Genomic DNA, 17,529 nt, shown 5'->3' with positions numbered 1-17,529 from the left:
AAATCCCCCAAAATTAGGCAAAGGAATCTATTAGAAAACCAGCAGGTGTAGCATGATTGGTGGTACTTCATTGATGGTTGTCGTGATTTTGGAGTGTTTACCTCAACTCAACAAGGGGATTCAGTGATTCATTATGAGGGTATAAACGATAACCAAGCATTTAAAATAAATCCCCCAAATTTAACAAAACAATTTATTTGAAAAATGACAGCTGTAGTATGATCATGAAAACGTCATTGATGTGCGCAGTGATTTTGGACTCTTTATATTAAGCAATATTGGAGCTAGAGATGAATATTTAGTTTATTAATCATTATTAGTGACAAAACTTAACAAAATTAAACAAACGCTTTTTCATCCAAAAGCACTGTTGTAATATATAGTAATACATCTTTATGTCTTTGATGTGTTCGTTGATTTCATAGTCACAAATTGTGGCGTTACTGGGTTTTTTTCTCTTCATCTAGTAATTTGCAGAAGGTCCCTGCGCACTCGCCCAGCTTCTGCTGCTCATAGAGATCAATGGCGTCTTTTCAGCGAAACAAACGGTTTGAATATTTTACAAATGTCTTTTTTTGCCATTGGAGCTAGTAGTCCACTGTACCACTTAGCCACCTGCATTGTGAACAGCTTGTACACAAACAAAGGAAGAGCCATGTCAAAAAAATTGACCTTTTCTTGCCAAACGCGTCCAGATTTCAGCTACCGTATTTTTCGGACTATAACCTGCGACATTTTCATCATGATTTCAGCCCTGCGGTTTGTAGTGCAGTGCTGCTTTTTCTGCTGTTTTTTTTCCCACCGGTCAAGCAAATGTGTGTTCAAGGAGTCACAACTACGAAATAGAACTAAAAAGATGTGAATCAATGACTGTGCTCCAAAAGAGTTTTAACATATATTAAACATACAAAAAAAAGGTCTAATTTGAATAAGGTCTTGTATTAAAATTTGTGACGTGTAAATTTGATATAAAATATACAGTATATATATGATTGTATTTATAAATTTATGATTGTATATATTATTTATTTGCAGTGTGTGCAATGGTCACTAAAATAATCTATCAATTAAACAACGGGAGACAGACTGCTATCGATGTATTGATTTCGAGTTTGAACTGCTATTTAACTCTGCAGTATTCTGTTGGTTATATCCATCCATTCATTTTCTAAAAAATATAGTTGGCACTAAATTTGCAGGCATGTTCAGTCTGTTTGAGAGGATGTTGCAGTTGGGAGACAAAAAACATTTAAAAGTTTCATTTTACCTCCATTTACCTGCGGCTTATCCGTGGCAAAAGATGTTTTTTGCTCAATTTTTGCTGCTGCATCTTATATACCAGTGCAGTTTATAGTCCGGAAAATACGGTAATCTATCCATGTATACTAACAAACACTCCGCTAATGAAGACAAACTGTAAATCCACATGATAATCATTTGGCCAATCCTCCCAAGTGAATTTTTTAATGCCTTAACAGTATGAGTACTATTTTCTTTCATATTAAGTGCAAACGCATTGGAACATAAAGCAATTTGGTGCTAATTTGCATAACTCCAATGCAAAAGATTGCATTAAACAGCAATCCTCCCCCAATTATTTTACAGGGGTTACATCAGATTAGACAAATGCTACCTCCAAATATACAGGATCTTGTATTTTGTGCACTTACCCAGATTGCTTTTAAAAACTGCAGGGGGATGATAAGGTTTCTACAGGTATCAGCAAATTTCATTTAATGGTTTTTAATGCCCTAACAGTAAGAGTGCACTTTTCTTCTCAAAATAAGAGCAAATAAAATGTAACATAAAGCAATTTCGTGCTAATTTGTGTTAATAAAACGTATTGGGGGGGGGGGGGGGGGGGGGGTCAACATGAAATGTAAATATTGGAAGTCATCTGAAAAGACACCATCTTTCCAAGGACATTTTCCCCATAGTCCAGGTTTTTTCCATGACTCGAAAACAGTCATTTTTCAGGTGCATGGGAACCCCCATTAAAGCATCACACAGGCAGGCGTGTCACTTTTGTCACTTTAATAGAATCATCACGAGTCGGTCAACAGGTACAACTTTGCTGCTCACGTACCAAATCACTCACGTCCATCGATAAAGATATAAATAGCAAACTAAGCGAAAGAATCATCATCAAAACACATCAAATCATCAAGTTATCCAAGTGTTAAGTTCGGGACATTAAATAAAAAGCCCTAGGAAAAAGCGCGGACGCCGAACGTCTACTTCAACAAAACCAAAACAAAGGACATTGTGGCAGCTCATTAGTAAACAAAAGCAAAGACGCTTGTCCATTTTCAAAGGGACGACAGAAAGTCCTTTGGGCAAAATTCTACTTAAGCTCCATGTACTAGTCCACTTTGTCTTCACTAATCGAATTGTGCCCCGCCCTTATTTGCATAAGGTTAGCAGCTAACCTGCACTTGGCTTGGGTGCTGAAACTGGACTTTAAACAAATGTGATTGGCCGATCATATTACTTTTTAAAATTTTGTTTAAAAACTACGTTTTCGGCTTATTCATGTTTGCACACACATTCCAACATGAAGACATGATGGCAAAGTTCTGTTTATAACAGTGTCAAACATGCAGCCCGCGGGCCAGTTCTGGCCTGCAAATGGGCTTAATCCAGCCCGCAAGATGATTTTGTAAACTACGAAAATTAACTGATTTTTTTTTAATGGAAGAAACTTGGAAGTTTTATGATTAAAAGTATTGTTAATAGTTTATGATTAATCGTGATGTCGTGCTTGTTTCAGTTTATGATTAATAGTGATGTCGTACTTGTTTAATTTTGAACAGTATTAAAAAAAGAAGATATATGAAGACATTTGAAGTTGTTGTTTTAACACCCTTGGTATAAACCCTAGCAGAGATGGGGAGGGGAAAAAGAAAAAAATACTGAGTCGGGCTTGGCTAATCTTTTAAAATTTTGCTAAAAACTCCTCTATTTTTTTTGTCTTATTCATGTTTACACACACGACATAAATGAAAAACAATGACAAAATTCTGACTGTGTAACGCAGGGGTGTCAAAGATGCGGCCTGCGGGCTGGTTATGGCCCGCAAATTGTTTTAATCTGGCCCACGAGATGATTTTGTCAAGTATAAATATGAGCTGAATTTAAAAAAAAAAAACAACAACAACAAAAAACCCTCAAAATATTTGATGATTATAGTAATGTTGTTACAGTGATGTTGGACAGCACTGAGAAAAAATAATACAATTACAGTTGTTGTTGTAAAGTTATATAAATATGTACCATAATATTTATTGGTTTGGCCGACTCAAGAACAGATTTCCCTCCGTACGGCCTGCGTGTTTAAATAGGTTTGACACCCATGGTGTAAAACCTAGCAGAGATGGAAGCAAAAACAAGTCAGGTCTGACTGGTCAATGAAAGCTTTTAAAATTTTTACAAACAAACAAAAAAAAAAAAAACCTTTTTGTTGCAGCTTTTTCATGTTTGCACACAAATTACAAACATCGAAAACGACAAATTAAGCCAATATTTTACCTTATTGTAAAGCTAAACAAATACCAAAGAACATAGTGCTGTAAAATGATGTCATGTTTGTGAAAAAAAAAGACATTTTTCTTCATTATGTAGGCTATACTTCAACTGATAGATGTTTGGTTTCTTTCTACAGCTGTCAGTAAACATTGATCTTTGACGTGTTTATAGTCGTCAATGGCACTGTTAACATTAAATTAGTTGATTCCTCAGCTATGGGAATTCAACCCGCAAAAAATCTAGAGGGGCCTAAACAAGAAATCAGTCTTACTTGGAGAGGTTGCATTAGTGCAGACAAAGCGCTTAGTAGTACACGGACCTTGAAGGAGCACTGAAATGCAGTTGGCTTATGTAAGGGCCATGAGACAAGACAAAAGGCAAAGTCACTTTTTCTACTGGATGCAGCAGTTGTTGCGATGGCTGTTGGAATCTTTGAAGCGCAGCCTCATCTTTGGACGATATTTCTCCAGGTAGAAGAGTTGCTTGCTGTTGAATGCTCCGCGGCGCTTCCTGGATAATTAAAAAAAAAAAAGTATATACAGTAGATTGGTTAGATTGGACATTATTGATGTTTGTCATTGAATCATGGTCAAATTTGGGGAATCAAACATTCATGAAATTTATGTCTTATAATGCGAACCCTTTTATGACATCCATATTAAATTCTACCATTAAATTTATAAAATTTGTCATTGTACACAAGTTTACAACAAAATTGTGAGCACTGGTCCGATTGGTTCACATTAATAATATGAACAATAAACATTACAGCATAAATAGTTTAATAGAATAGGGTTGCCTTTGTTGTTTTCAGTGTGTTCTTGTTTTGTTCTATTTGGAGCGTTAATTGCTCTGGAGAAAAATTGAACCCAATTAGGCGCAGGACTGTGCCTTAAATTAAATGCATTCAATTAGCCATAAAAAAACACACACACACACACACACACACACACACACACACACACACACACACACACACACACACACACATGGCATTAAAGCAGGGTATGCATAAGCAACAGGAATTTGGAATGTTAAACAGCAAATTAAGACTTGTTTGACCAGCCATTTTAAGCATCTTTAAATGGAAATTTAGCATTTTAAGATGTGTTTTTTAGTCTTAGATTTGAAGTTTTAAAACAATTAGAAAATTGTTGTCATGTGCAGCGTTTGCTTCACTTAATGCTGCATTCACACAAAACGCGAAAATTCGCATCGCTACGCTCATTCGCAGGGCTTTCTGTCGCTGTTGTACTTTTTGTCCATTTTTTTTGTCACGCGAAGAGAGGAGAGGGGGGTGGAGCGAACTTGCTGTGCACATTACGGTAGACCGGGAGAGAAAAGCATTGCTGAGACCTTTCACCTTTTCACTTTTCTGAGATGTGACAGAGCCAATATTTTCACTGACAATATTTTCTGAACTGGAAAAAAGAAATGAGCGGAACAAATTCGGATGTTGTCCGGATTTTCTCCTCTCAGATCGTGGTTGAGCTTTGCCAACCACGGGCGTCTCCTTTCCTCCGATAATTTCTGGCATTCAACTCCCTGATTTTTGATCACTTTTGGAAGCCTGTAATAGTCTAAATGTTTTTCTCGGTCTGCCCAATTTGTGCAACCCGAAACGCGGCAATAATTGACCATTTTTCCGAACGATGTTGCAGATACAGTATATGTACTGCCCATGCAGTTTTATGGTACAGAGTAACTCCAAGATGGCGGCTTCCGGGTTTATGACGCAGTTGATGACGCGCCGTGAAAACCATCTATAGACCTACTGGATTATGACCAAGACAGTTGTTAAAAAGACATTCTTTTATTATTCACCTTGCTTCATGAACGTTTTCTACTTTCATCAGCCATTCCCGATACCTCTCGTCCTCCAACCGTCACTAAACACACACTTTCCCACCGCGAATCGACTGTCACTCTGATGCTTGAAACTAGGCTACACAAACGTAATGCATTGCATTCCTCTTCAGTCACGAAATGATGCAAGTTGCAAGCACGTAGCTTGGTTAAAATGAAACTTAAGCACAAGACCAGACGGATCGGAAAGACATGAAATTTAAGACCTTAACTCTGAAATTCAAGACATTTTAAGACCTTGAAAGTCAAAATAAATATTTCAGACTTTTTAAGATTTTTTAAGTCAGTTGCTGTCTGTGTGTCTACATAGTGTGCGTTTGCTCTCGGCACGCCTACGAGTCACGTGATCGGCTCCCAGAAACCAAGCTGTCAATCAATGTGCTTACTAGTACTTTTGCACACGGCAGTTAGAGGAGAGACACAGGAGAGACGAAAGCAAGCTTTTGGATCCTCTTGCCTTTTGTAATAAATAGACAAGTGAGAAACCAATACAGTACAGCGTCAATATTTTATTTCAAGACAACAGTAAAGCCCCTGAGCCAATCAGGATTCAGCGCACAATGCACTGTAAAAAATATCCACGCTGTAAAACATCCGTGAAGCAGCGAACCCGTGAAAGGTGAACCGCGATACAGCGAGGGATTACTGTATATCAAACGCAATAAATGTGATGTCACATTTATGAGTATGAAAATTAGTACAGCAGAGACTTGGTTTACGACAACCCTGCCTTCTTCAGCTTATAACCAGGACCGCAAGGTTTTTTTTTTTGGTCCCCTTTATGCCATTTTTTTGCCTTACGACCAAAAAAACAAACAAAAAAAAACTTCTCTTCTGCATGCGTGACTGCCAGGCGCACCACGCTCATACGTCACAACAATGCTGGTCTGCTATTGGTTGGCGTCACGACTCCCTAAAATACTGGTCTGCTAATGGTCGGTGTCACAGAGTCACGAAGATGCTGGTCTACTATTGGTCGGCGTCACGGTGTCAAAATGCCAGCTTGTTAAAGATTTGTTCTTGTGTGAGTGCTTATGATATTGTATTCATTGTGATTTTAGTTAATTCAAACTTTAATCGGTTAGCCATGGATCCCAAGATTGCGAGTGAAGTTAAAGAGAGACATAAGAAGATGATTAGTATGGAAAACAGGCTGAAATTCGAAGAAGGCTAGGCTAGGCTACCCCCGCTAGGGAATATAGCCATTACAAGCTCATCAAAGGTAAATAAATCCTTCATATATTTTTTATTTATGTTGTTATTTAACTGTATATATGTATACAGTGATCCCCCTACTTCGCGGTTAATGGGGGCTGTCAACCCCCCGCGAAGTCTGAAACCCGCGAAGTAGGGTATCAGTTCCTAGATTTCTATGTACGCCCCAATATAGCCGCAGTAACCACAAACAATCCTTTTTTTTTTTGTATTTTTTGCCTATTTTCTTTTCTTTCTCCTATTATTTATCATTATGTTATCCTTATTAACATTATTGTATATTCATTAAATGACTAATATGACTTAAGTTTGTTGAGAATTTGCTCTCAGGACTGGTTATCTGCACAAAGACTCCAGTGAAAGAGTACGCAAGATATCACATTGAACTACACATTTATTTTGGCTCATGTATGGTGTATCATGTAGTATCTGTTGAATAATAAATCAACAACAATGTTAAAGTCAGTCAACTAACATATAAACACTTTAATCTATGAATTTACTGTATTTTTAGCCGACATTAGCGGGTTAGCAACAACTAACAACTACCAACTATAAAGTGCAACCTCTACACAAACGAACACATAAACAGAATAAACACTCATTGCTTACTAAACATAGGCAGTAGCGTGCGTTATCAACTTAAATGATAATAAACTACAGTGGGCCCCCGTGTTACGAACTTAATCCGTTCAGCGGCTACGCTCGTATCGAACTGCTCGTATAACGGGCAATCCAAACCTATGTTAATTCGTGAATGCATGCAACGTGTGCAAAACCCTTAGGTAAAAACATCACGACTTTATACACATATTAAAAATGAGTAACATAACCTACTGTACAGTTAAATTAAATAACATAAATATACTAAGGAAAAATGACATTTACCTTTGGGGCGACGTGACTTGAGCTGGGTGGAGGCGGAGGGGAGCAGAGACCAACCCGCAGAATTTATTGATTTATTTTCTTAAACGGGAATTTTTCTCAAAACTAGAAAATATCACCGGCGATTTCCTTCTCTTTGATCCATAATAGAAGAAGCCTCTCAATGTTGTTGTCGATCGAGGTCCGTCCCCCGGCAAGGAAAGTCTTGCCCTTAGAAGATTGCCGAGCGGTTACGGCCATACTCACAAGCCATGCGTGCGCCTCCTTCGTATTTTTTTTTTTTTTATTATCTCCTGCTTGGTTTCTATTGTCATCATCCTCTTACTTCTTCCTTTACCGCCACTAGCAATTTTAGAAGCCGTGTCTAACAGATAAAGTTTGCAAAGTCTTAACAACATTCCTTCCTTCCGTTTTTGACTCTTTTTCTCTCCTTCCTTCCGTCCCGACCAGCTGTGCCATCAAGCTAAATAAAGGCGTTCGGCCAATAGCATATCGGCATTTCTGTGATTGACGTGACGCCGGCCAATAGCATCTCCGTGAGTGAGACTGTGACTGACACCGTGACTAAAACAGTGACTGTGACATTGTAAGAGCAATAGCATATCAGCGTTACAGTGTCTTGCATGAGCAGATGCTTTCGTTAATGTAGCAAAGCGAGGTCAATTGTATGTCCACATTGACTGGCAACGCGTGGCGAATTCATAGTTAAAACCATAACGAATTTAAACACATAATTAAAATTAGTACCATAATCTACTGTACAGTTAATATAACAAGCATGGATAAACAAAGGATAAATGACATTTTCCTATGGGGCGACGTGACTTGAGCTGAGTGGAGACGGAGGTGAGCAGAGACCAACCTGCAGAATTTATTTATTTATTTTCTTAAACAAGAACTTTTCTCAAACTAAAACATATCACCGGCAATTTCCTTCTCTTTAATCCATAATAGAAGAACCCTCTCCATTTTGTTGTCGAGCGAGGTCCGTCCCCTGGCAAGGAAAGTCTTGCCCTTAGAAGAGTGTCGAGCGGTTCCGTCCATACTCACGAGCAAGGTTAACTATGCACGCTCCTCCTTTGTATTTTTTTTTTATTATCTCCTGCTTGGTTTCTATTGTTATCATCCTCTTACTTCTTCCTTTTACCGCCACTTACAATTTTAGAAGCCATGTCTACCAGATAAAGTTTGCAAAGTCTTCACAACATTCCTTCCTTCCGTTTTTCACACATTTTTTCTCCTTCTTTCCGTCCCGACCAGCTGTGCCATCAAGCTAGATAAAGGCGTTCGGCCAATAGCATATCGGCATTTCTGTGATTGACGTGACGCCGGCCAATAGCATCTCCGTGAGTGAGACCGTGACTGAGATAGTGACTGTGACATTGTAAGAGCAATATCGTTGTACGTTCCCGTGACAAGCTTTAACTACTGATTTTGATGACGTGGCAAAGCGAAAATATATGAACAAATCCAATGGCCGGCATGTCAGATTGCTCGTAAGGCGAATGGTCTGTGTGTAAGTGGGGGACAAAAAACTCCGCGGACCACGCTTGTAAGTCAAAATGTTCGTAAAAGAGGGTGTTCGTAAACCGGGGGCCGGCTGTATAAATATGAGCTTACGTTGTCATTCACTACGTCACTGTAATGAGCCGAATGACGCACGGAGAACGTAATTCAGGAAACGGAAATGCAACGCGACCAGACAAATTAAAAGCATGCATTTCAAAATAAGATAAAAAACGTCACGAACTCCAACGCTTGAAGAATTCTTAACATAGTAATTAACTTAATATTACTTTGTTATTTGATTAATACACTACTGTATAATGTAATTTTTTGCTTTTTTCAATTTTTGTACATTTTTCAAATGATTTGAAAAATCAAATGATTTTAAAATGATTTTTTTATTTTGAAATATTTTTTTATTTTTCCTGGAAAAAAACGCAAAGTACTGAGACCGCGATATCTGAGACCGCGAAGTAGGAGGGATCACTGTATTATATATGAGTAGCACTTACTATACTATTTTGTTACCAATTTTTAACATGTATACACAATTTTGATGTTTTTACCTGGGGTTTTACACGCATTAGCTAATTACCCTAAGTTTCTATTGCCCACCATAGAACGATTTTGCCTTACGATCCCAACCCCGGAACGGATTGATTTCATATGGTGGGGGTTCACTGTAATTGCAAAATGAAGCCACATGAAGCACTTGTGGTATTTTTGGTCGTAAGATAAAAGCTAGTGCAATGGAAACATTCTATTTCACCAAAGAGGAGTAATAAAAATGTCAAAAGTACTTCATGAGGCTTCATTTTCCCATCATTGGTGAAATTATTTTCCTATTCAAATGTGAAGAATGTTTGTGCGGGTTACGCTAAGCAAACGGTTGGCAAAGCGACTCACTGTCGGATGTACTGCACAGCGTCCTCGTACTTCATGCCACATTCGATGAGGGCGAGGGCAACCAGGACGGGAGCTCTGCTGGGCAAACGACACATTTGAGAGTGTACTTGGCGCCGAGGCGACTGGGACAGGTGGCCGCTCACCTGCCCAGGCCTGCCACACAGTGCACGGCCACGCAGCAGCCCGGCTCCTCGCGGAACTTGAGCTTCAGCAGGTTGAGCCAGTCGTCCACAATTTGGTTGGAGGGAGGAGCGCCATCATCAAACGGCCAGTCCTGCACCGTGCCAAGGGGGGAAAAAGACGTCGTGAGGAGGGAGCCAACTATATAGTTTTGCGAGCAACATCACAAGTCAAAGATTATTAAGAATATTTGTCTTTTTGTGCAGCAGCGACAACAGATTGTTTCCAGTGTGGTGAGGAAATATCTCACTAACAAGCACAATTTCCACCAAAGGCAAACAAGGGCTTTATTAGCGTTATTGCAAGTTGTTAGCTTGCTTCTTAGCATGCTAATCACTAATGTAAAATGCAGACAGGAAAGATGTAAAAAAAAAAAAAAAAAAAAAAAAAGAGTTTAGAAGTATATTAAACTTTTCATAACGGGTCTGGAACCGAAGTGCAAATTAGAACCCCGAGGGGCAGCAGCTAAGGACAGCAAACGTCACATTTGATATGCAATTAAAATAAGACAACAGTTCCATTAACAACTTGGCACAACAACAGTTGAGGTACCTAAGTTATGAGGAAGAGCTTGGTGTCAAAAGTAAATTAGTTTTCAGTAATGTTATTTTGCACCACAATGTGCAGTTTGGTGATTCATTATATAATATCAATTATTGAACAAAAAGACGTGTTGTAATTGGAAAAAACAGTAAATCAGCAGCCTGAATGCCCTCCAGTCCATATCTGTAGAGCAATTTTCATTATGAAATTATGATTTAAGGCATAGGGAAGAAATGTGCATAAGTATCACTAAAAAATGCAGAACAAGATAAATTGTCATTTCACAGCAAATTGCAGTTCTAAAACATTATGTGGAAAAACTGTTGCCCAGATGAAAAATATTAGTATTTCTCAGTACATTTATGACAACTGACAAAACAAACTGAAAAAATTGAGAGTATGGGCAAAGCATTAAACGTGTGCCAATGCGAGCAATATCAGTCGCAGTTGTAAAATATTATTTCATATACAGTTGTAAAATATGTGTATTCAATGTATCATATTGTATCGTAATTCATTCCATTTTATTTTGCATACATGCTGAAGTTTTGTGTTGTGTTGATTGCAGACCATTTGCTTTTTATTCTGAGTACAGTGATCCCTCGCTCTATCGTGGTTCATCTTTCACGGCTTCGCTGCTTCACGGATTTTTTACAGTGTGGAATTTTTTTTACAGTGCATTGTGCTCTGAATCCTGATTGGCTCAGGGGCTTTACTGTTGTCTAGAAATAAAATATTGACGCTGTACTGTATTGGTTTTCACTTGTCAATTTATTACAAAAGGCAAGAGGATCCAAAAGCTTGTTTTTCTCTCTCCTGTGCCCGTGTGTGCTCAGCTCAGCACACATGTTACAAATGTGCTAGTAAGCACGTCGATTGACAGCTTGGTCTCCGGGAGCCAATCACGTGACTTGTAGGCGTGCCGAAAAGAAACGCACACGTCTGTCTGCCTACCGAGAGCAACGGAGAAATGCACAGCTTTGGAAATCTGACTTTTACCAAAATTTCTTTTGTAATAAATTGAAATTTCAAGTGTATTGTTATGATATAAGAGGCTTCACTTTAATTCGATGTCCGGGCATATCCATTTATAAAAATCTTCTTGCTCAGAAAAAGAAAGAGCGCCAACAACTATCCATAGCAATGTTCTTCTCTCTGAGAAAGATGAAGAGGCACAGCTGGGACTGTGAAATACGCGAGTGACAATGTTTCCAACTTTGTATTACTATATTAAAATAATTATTTTAAACAAATTTGGGGCTTTAAAACAGGTTGTGATTTTTGGTTTTATTCTATAGTTCAGTATTGCATTGTAAAATAAAAAAAATAAAATAAAGCTAGATACTTCACAGATTTCACTCTGCACGTGTTATTTTTGGAACATAACCCCAACAATAAACGAGGGATCACTGTACTTGTTCTTGGTTAGTACATTTAATTTACATGCGCGAGCCATACTTGAAAGTGCATTTAGAAAGGGAATAGTTGCCTGTTAGGATTAAAGACATGACCGGACGCTATTCCTGTCATTGTTCATCTAGTTAGCAAGTGAAATGTTGCAGTCACATTCGTGACTTTTGTGTGTCACACGAGTTTGCAAAACACGAAAGACTGCTAGCTTGCTTTCAATGATGAAGGTTGAACTCCTTCCATCGTTTGGTTTGTGCATCCATTCTGTGCACATCGGTTTGACTTTGCAGAACGGGCTGTGTGATGTTATGGCACATCGTGCCTCCACAGAAGCCGACAGGAAGCGCATCGATTTAACTTATATAGTATTTATTTAGGGACAGATTATATCGATTTAAATCGTAGTAAATGAGCACACTCCTATTGTACATATATGATGCTGACATCGGTGGCATGATGGCTTCCTCCATTGGCACCTAAGAGAATTCTTGACCTAAGCATGATTGGAGTTGACTCACCAGGACCTGAATGCCCTCTTTGACCACCAGGGTGGCATCATACGTGGCCTCACACACCCTCACCGCTGTAGTCACGCCATACTTCTTCAGCTCCTGCAGGTGACAATGCACATCATCAACAGCCATTGATGCCAAATGTGTACTTTTGCTGATTGTTTGAATTGATTTTTTTTTTAGGGGGGGGGGGGGGGGGGGGGGGCAATTCTTATTGTCTCAGTTTTCTGGCCGTGACACTGAAGGATGCACTTGCCTAAGTTATGCCTAAGTTATGCCTAAGTTATGCCTAAGTCAACAAGGTGCTACTCACCTCGATGAATTTGTTGAGGGTGGTGTTGGTTGGGTTGTGAGTGATGAGGAACCTCATGTTCTTGTATGTGATTTCCACCGGCGCGGGTCTGTTCATGCGTGCCATAGTGACCAAAGTAGAAGAAGAAAAAAAAAAAAAAAAGGCAAGATGGCTTCGGCACAGGGAGGGGGAAAGCTTGGAAAGCTAAACATAAACAGTTTGGCGTGGAGGGCCGAGAATCCTCCGGGCGGCGGCGGCGTCTCGTCAGGTCAACAAAACCAGACTGCTTCCACCTTGCTGGTGGCCGGGCAGGAGCCAACAGGGAGGGGTGGTGCGCAGCCAGTCAAGTTACCCCATCCAGGCCGAGTTGTCGCTGGTGGTGGGGGGCCAATGCCTAGGGGCTCCCTCCGCTTGAGGCTAGTGCGGTCAGCACGTTCACTCGTCTGCATACGCCACGTGCTGAGCCTGGCAGTAGTCTCCGCTGCCCTTCAGAAACTCCATAAATGTGCGACCCAGAACACCACAGAACTGCTGCAGGGGCAACATCCAAACGTTAAGTCCGGGCCAGAAATTATTATTTTAATCATTTTAATCCCGCCCATTTTTCAATTAACTACACACACAAAAAATATGAAAAATAGAACTAGTATTTTTCAAAATCCGTACAATACAGTGGACCCCTGGTTTACGTCGTCCCTGCCTTTTGTTTTTTTCACTTTACGACGTGGACCGCGACGTTTTTTCGTCCACTCTTTACATTTATTTTCTCAAACATGGTGGTCAGTGTGTGTGTGTGTGTGTGACTGCCAGGCGCACCATGCTCATACGTCACTATAAGCGTAACTGCTTACGTCACTACAATGCTGGTCTGCTACTTGTCAGCGACACAATTCCCTAAGAAACTGGTCTGCTATTGGTCAGCGTCACTAAGATGTTGGTCTGCTATTTGTCGGCGTTACGATACCAAGATGGCGACTTGCTAAAGATTTGAACTCGTATGAGTGCTTACAATATCGTATTTATTGTGCATTTTAGTGCTTAATTCAAACTTGAATTGGTTAGCCATGGGTCCCAAGATTGTTAGTGATGTTAAAAGGAGGAGTAAGAAGATGATTAGTATGGAAACAAAGCTAGAGATAATCAAATACAAAGAAGGCTAAGCTAGGCTACCCTCACTATGGAATATGGCCATAACAAGCTCGTCACGTCACTCAAAGATAAATAAATCTTTTATACAGTTTTCATTTATGATGTTATTTAATTGTATACCTGTATATTATATGTAAGTAGCGCTCACTATACTAATATATTACCAATTTTTAATATGTATATACAATTTTTAAGTTTTTACCTGGGGTTTTACACATATTAGCTTTTTAACATTGGTTTCTATTGTCCACCAAACGACAATTTCTCCTTCCAATCCCAGCTGCTGAATGAATTAATTTTGCATAGCAGGGTGCAACACAAACATGATTTACGTATATAAGTAGCACTTACTATACTAATTTGTTACCAATTTTTAATATGTATATACAATTTTGATGTTTTTACCTGGGGTTTTACACGTATTAGCTATTTAACATTGGTTTCTATTGCCCACCAGACGACGATTTCGCCTCCCGATTCCAACTGCTGACTGGATTAATTTTGTATAGCAGGTGTCCACTGGATTTAAAATTTAAAATGCACAAACATGATTTATGGCAAAAGTATACCAGTGGTGCTTAGAAGGGGGATATATATATATATATATATATATATATATATATATATATATATATATATATATATATATATATATATATATATATATATATATATATATATATATATATATATATATATATATATATATATATATATATATATATATATATATAACAAGCTATGGCTTGTTTGTATTAAAGCAAGCATCTAATAGCTGGGGGAAGCCATTTGCCAAGACAGCATGGGCAAGGCCAGATTTGCCAGCAGAGGCCTTGACAGCCGGTCTGTCCCTCCATGGTCTCCCATTCAATGCGCCACATTTTCTTGCTCAGATTCTGAAACATCCAATTCAGGCTTGCGATTTTCCAGATTCAATACATATCAAAAGTCCAACTATATGTCAGAAATTGCATCTGGAAAATTTTGGAACTAAGATTCATCGGACACTGACCAAGGAAATGTGGAGCATTGAATGGGAGACAATGGATTGAAAGACCAGCTGTCAACGATGCTGTGTCACTCTTCACCTTTCTGCAGAAAGGTAAGTAAGGCTATATGCAAGCTGTCTCCACAAATAGCTTTCTCCAACTTTTATTTGCGGAGATCAAGGGCCGGAACCTTGCCACGCAAATGCTCCTGCCACAAACGTTTTAACTCTTGCTACCTTTAGACAGCAGGGTTTTTTTGTTTTTTTTGCCCCTATGTGAACTGTACCTTATAGTTTAATGGCAGTTTGAACACATCTGTTTTTTTTTACCCAGGGCACTTAAGTAGGAGGTCCTGAAACCAATCCATATCTGATCTTTTGTCATGTGACTTCAGTCTGAATGGCAAGGTCGCTTTCATCCCAAAAAGTGACTGTCACAATTCGGTGCCCAAAAAGGCAGAGGCAGATTGGGGGAAACAAAACAAAACATGGCAAACGAAGCGAAATAGCTTCTAATTTCCACCTTACCCAGTATTTTGACCATTGATGGCAGTGTTGCTCACATTGAGGAAGAAAGCTATTCATCCCACACATCCATTACGTAATTGCAATTCGAAGTAAAGAATGGAAATCAATCCGTTTTAAGATACCACCTATGTATACATAGATCAGTGTTTTTCAAATAGTGGGGTGGGGCCCCTGGGGGTGCAAATGATCCCAGGGACAAGGACTTGTTTTTGCCATGTGAAGTGAAACTGTGATCCAATAAGGATTGGCATCATTTTTTTTTCCAGACACTTTGATTCTGTAGGCCTTGAAGGATTAAAATACTAAATATACTTGGCACTCTAGTTGTTTTCTTTTCTGATAAACAAGACATTGTTAATACTAACTGAATAATATCACAAATTGACAAAGTATACTGATAGTAATTTTGGGGAAATTTGTCATGATGCGACTCACTGGCAATACTGTTTGGGATGTGGAGGGGTCAGTTACTTGTAGATTCTCCACATTTGCAGCAGGGCCTAGTAGTTAGTGTAAAAAGGAACACTACAGTGCAGAAAAAAAAAAAAAAAAACTACTTTTTTCCAAGTTCCAAACAATTCAAGACAAAACATCTTGTTTGAAAGTTGGTGTTGAAAGTTGGTGAGCGTATGTACAGGTAACTACCCTTACAAAATCAATTACAACCAATCATCGTTGTGTTATATTACTTCGATGTTTGACCATTGTGAGGCAGTGCGCATGCTCAGTTTCGACCATACGTATTTGGATGAGGCCGTCATTGTAACAAAGCAGAACAGACGTGACGTCACCGCGACTGTCAGGTGTCATCAAACGCACAGAAGCGGCCGCTTATTCTTGAATCAAAGTCGACATTTAAGGCGCCCTTGGCTTGATTGTTAAATACAATCGTCTCGTCTAACAAAAACAAAAACAAAAACAAAAACGTCACGAGGAAGGCCGGCTCAATCCGCTATTGTCTAGTCTGCATCCGGCCAACATGGCGCCCCGAATGACAAAGAGGGAAGCGGAAGCGCACAAATGCAAACAAACTTACTAGTCGCAGACATGTCACAGTAGGTTTTGCCTTGGCACTTTCGATTCGTTGATCAAATGTCACAAATAAGTCTTGCGGACGCCATGTTAGCCCCCCCCCCAAAAAAAAGTAATGTCGAAAATGGCGCCTCGACAAATCACAGCGGGGGAAGGAAAACACCGTATCACTACCGATAGACGGAATGATGTACGTATTTTGATCTAAACTCGCACGACTCAAGCTTCCGCCACCGGCTTCCGATGAGCAAAGAAAAAACGTTTATATTCGAAGGAGGATTATATATATATATATATATATATATATATATATATATATATATATATACATATATACACACACACACACTTACTGCAACCATAATAATAGCAACAAGGACGTGTTTTTGTCCCCTTTCCTAAAACTGGGCCGACACTCATTTCGGGTCTTGACACAGAAAAACCCGGTCAGGTAAAAGAAAAAAATACTCACTGGGATATGCTTACTCATTGAAGATTGTAACTTAATCATACAGCCGGTCCTCGGGGAGAAAACGTCAAGTGAATAAAATGCTTCTTCACCATTCGAAGACGTCGTTACGTGTCCGAGGTAGAGCCCAAAGTCTCCTCAATGGAGAAAACAAAGCCGAGTACTTCCTTTCGTGACCTTCAAAAGAAAAAAAACTAAACGCGTGCGTAAAACAGCATTTGCGCCGAAATGAAAACACCGCGAGGAGTCCGCTGTCGTTATTTTACTAATTATAATATGATCGTGATTATCTTCCTCCCCTTACGCGTTTCTTATCATTTAGAGGGCGCACTACGAAGGGCGGCTCGGTGGAGCACTGAATAGCACGTCCGCCTCACAGTTCAAGGGACCTGAGAGCAAATCCACCGGCCTTCCTGTGTGGGGTTTGCATGTTCTCCCCGAGCCAACGCGTGTTCTCTCCAGGCACTCCGGCTTCCTCCCACACTCCAAAAGCATGCATGGCAGGTGAATTTGACATACTGAA

At 39.4% G+C, this 17,529-nt stretch overlaps 1 protein-coding gene across 4 annotated transcripts; it reads right to left on the bottom strand.

The window, feature by feature from the left end:
• Window positions 1–2,019: 2,019 nt before the first annotated feature.
• On the bottom strand, window positions 2,020–17,459 carry ptp4a1 (protein tyrosine phosphatase 4A1). 4 transcript variants are annotated; one of them, XM_088418672.1, is made up of 6 exons: window positions 17,010–17,351; window positions 12,862–13,371; window positions 12,555–12,647; window positions 10,047–10,177; window positions 9,904–9,978; window positions 2,020–4,035 (listed from the first exon to the last, which is right to left on the bottom strand). In XM_088418672.1, the coding sequence occupies exons 2-6, from the start codon at window positions 12,964–12,966 to the stop codon at window positions 3,918–3,920; spliced, it is 522 nt and encodes a 173-aa protein (XP_088274798.1). In that variant the 5' UTR covers window positions 12,967–13,371; window positions 17,010–17,351; the 3' UTR covers window positions 2,020–3,917. The 4 variants fall into 4 exon arrangements, with proteins under 4 accessions (XP_088274798.1, XP_088274799.1, XP_088274800.1 ...); XM_088418673.1 differs by having other exon boundaries at window positions 12,862–13,368; XM_088418674.1 differs by lacking the exon at window positions 17,010–17,351 and adding an exon at window positions 16,542–16,675.
• Window positions 17,460–17,529: the final 70 nt, after the last annotated feature.

Source organism: Hippichthys cyanospilos, chromosome 7 (genome assembly GCF_059441005.1).
Source record: "Hippichthys cyanospilos isolate Australia breed blue-spotted pipefish chromosome 7, RoL_Hcya_1.0, whole genome shotgun sequence".
In the NCBI taxonomy this organism is placed as follows: Eukaryota; Metazoa; Chordata; class Actinopteri; order Syngnathiformes; family Syngnathidae; genus Hippichthys; species Hippichthys cyanospilos.
Note: the sequence above shows the minus strand (reverse complement) of the source record. Positions and strands in the feature narration are given on the sequence as shown.